Source organism: Lottia gigantea, assembly GCF_000327385.1.
Source record: "Lottia gigantea unplaced genomic scaffold LOTGIsca_39, whole genome shotgun sequence".
Taxonomy (NCBI): Eukaryota; Metazoa; Mollusca; class Gastropoda; family Lottiidae; genus Lottia; species Lottia gigantea.
The window spans coordinates 2,278,168-2,280,448 of NW_008709333.1; the positions used below are offsets into that span (position 1 = coordinate 2,278,168).

Sequence of the window (2,281 nt, forward strand, 5' to 3'; positions counted from 1 at the left end):
ATGTCACTGATACACATAAAAGACTAGAAAATCAGAATGGTGTAAATAGAAGCTATAAGTGTCTCTGATACACATACAAAGACTAGAAAATCAGAATGGTGTAAATAGAAGTTATAAGTGTCCCTGATACACATACAAAGACTAGAAAATCAGAATGGTGTAAATAGAAGTTATAAGTGTCTCTGATACACATACAAAGACTAGAAAATCAGAATGGTGTAAATAGAAGCTATAAGTGTCACTGATACACATACAAAGACTAGAAAATTAGAATGGTGTAAATAGAAGCTATAAGTGTCCCTGATACACATACAAAGACTAGAAAATCAGAATGGTGTAAATAGAAGCTATAAGTGTCACTGATACACATACAGAGACTAGAAAATCCATTTTAAATCAATACAACAAAAGCACATTTTCTTGCACCTTATAAGCCTAAAGGCTTAGAATGCCCTGGCAAAGTCTTTTATAACTATGAGTATTGTTTTTAAGTGAATCTTCTAGCAATAATCCCTGCAGGCTACACTGGCTACAAATCTAATATAAGCTTTCAGATTAAAGGTGTCCTCACACCATAGTGATTACCAGTTGCTGAATGGTTGCGAATAATAAAAGTGGTCAGTACCGAACGCAACTAGCAACTCAGTTGCATGAGAGTTGCGTTCGAAACTTATAACCGATGTTCTCGTTCGCAACCCTACACAACTAGTGATCGCCATGGTGTAAGAGCCCCTTTAGATCGTGGCCTTATGAAGTAAAATGTGTGACAGTAGCAGAGTTCGATGTCTGATACAATATGGCTTTCCTTCAAGCTATCGAGTCCATTGAAATGTCAAATAGAAAAACATACACATAGTTTTTGACATTCATAATCCAATCAAATCTTTGCATTTACAAACCTCCGTGATGCCAGAATAGTGGCTAGTGTAGTCAAGACCTAAGCGCAAAGTACGCAATGACTTGGCATTGGTTGGTAGTTTATTGATTCATCTATATTATTGGATCCTTCATTTTTCATCCTTCGAATAAGTCCAGTGTGCCGTCAATTGCTGGAATTCGTTGAAAATTTAGTTGCTAGCAGTTGTTAAAAAATCAGGTCGCAAGTACGACCTGTGCCGCCCTGTACTAGCTAACTAGATAACAGCTGTTTAGCACAATCAAATCATTCATTTATCAGATTAAAGCCGGTGTAGGTGTAGGATTATTCTTCTATTTCTGTCGTTTGATCCGGTCGTAATCCGCTTTACGACATCAGCATTAAGTTCAACAGGATCTCACGTAGAGGGATAAAAAGCCTTAAAATAACTTTTAACAGTGCATATGGTATCCCCTGTTCGTGATTAAAACATGGCTCTCAGCGCTACCATGGCTCTCAGCGCTACCATGGCTCTCAGTGCTACAACGGCTCTCAGTGCTACAATGGCTCTCAGTGCTAATGTGGCTCTCAGTGCTACCATGGCTCTCAGTGCTACCATGGCTCTCAGCGCTACCATGGCTCTCAGCGCTACCATGGCTCTCAGTCCTGCCATGGCTCTCAGTGCTACTATGGCTCTCAGTGCTACCATGGCTCTCAGTGCTACCATGGCTCTCGGTGCTACCATGGCTCTCAGTGCTACCATGGCTCTCAGTGCTACCATGGCTCTCAGTGCTACCATGGCTCTCAGTGCTACCATGGCTCTCAGTGCTACCATGGCTCTCAGTGCTGCCATGGCTCTCAGTGCTGCCATGGCTCTCAGTGCTCCTATGGCTCTCAGCGCTACCATGGCTCTCAGCGCTACCATGGCTCTCAGTGCTACCATGGCTCTCAGTGCTACCATGGCTCTCAGGGCTACCATGGTTCTCAGTGCTACCATGGTTCTCAGTGCTACCATGGCTCTCAGTGCTACCATGGCTCTCAGGGCTACCATGGCTCTCAGCCCTGCCATGGCTCTCAGTGCTACTATGGCTCTCACTGCTACTATGGCTCTCAGTGCTACCATGGCTCTCAGTGCTACCATGGCTCTCAGCGTGATTCAAAAAGCATCGGAACCTTGGGGAACAAACAAATATATTTCACATATTCTTTAGCCTAGTCAGATGCAGAACAGTCGACTTTTTGCTTAAAATGTATGTGTAATGTACAGCAGATTTTGTCGATAATGACGTCATTAAACGCCGACTTTCAGAGAATTGTAAGATCCACTGACGTCTGTTTGAAATGGTGAAATTTGAGGCTATCAGTGTCCCAGATACACATAAAAAATTACGAAAACTTCTTTACAATCTCTTTAAGTGGAACCAC

General features: G+C 42.5%; 1 protein-coding gene across 1 annotated transcript; it reads left to right on the plus strand.

Annotated features, from left to right (window-relative positions):
- Nucleotides 1-1,448: 1,448 nt before the first annotated feature.
- LOTGIDRAFT_122004 (hypothetical protein) lies at nucleotides 1,449-2,072 on the plus strand (the record flags this gene model as incomplete). Its single annotated transcript, XM_009059509.1, has 1 exon — nucleotides 1,449-2,072. A coding segment is annotated over one exon (624 nt), but the record flags the coding sequence as incomplete, so codon positions are not given.
- Nucleotides 2,073-2,281: the final 209 nt, after the last annotated feature.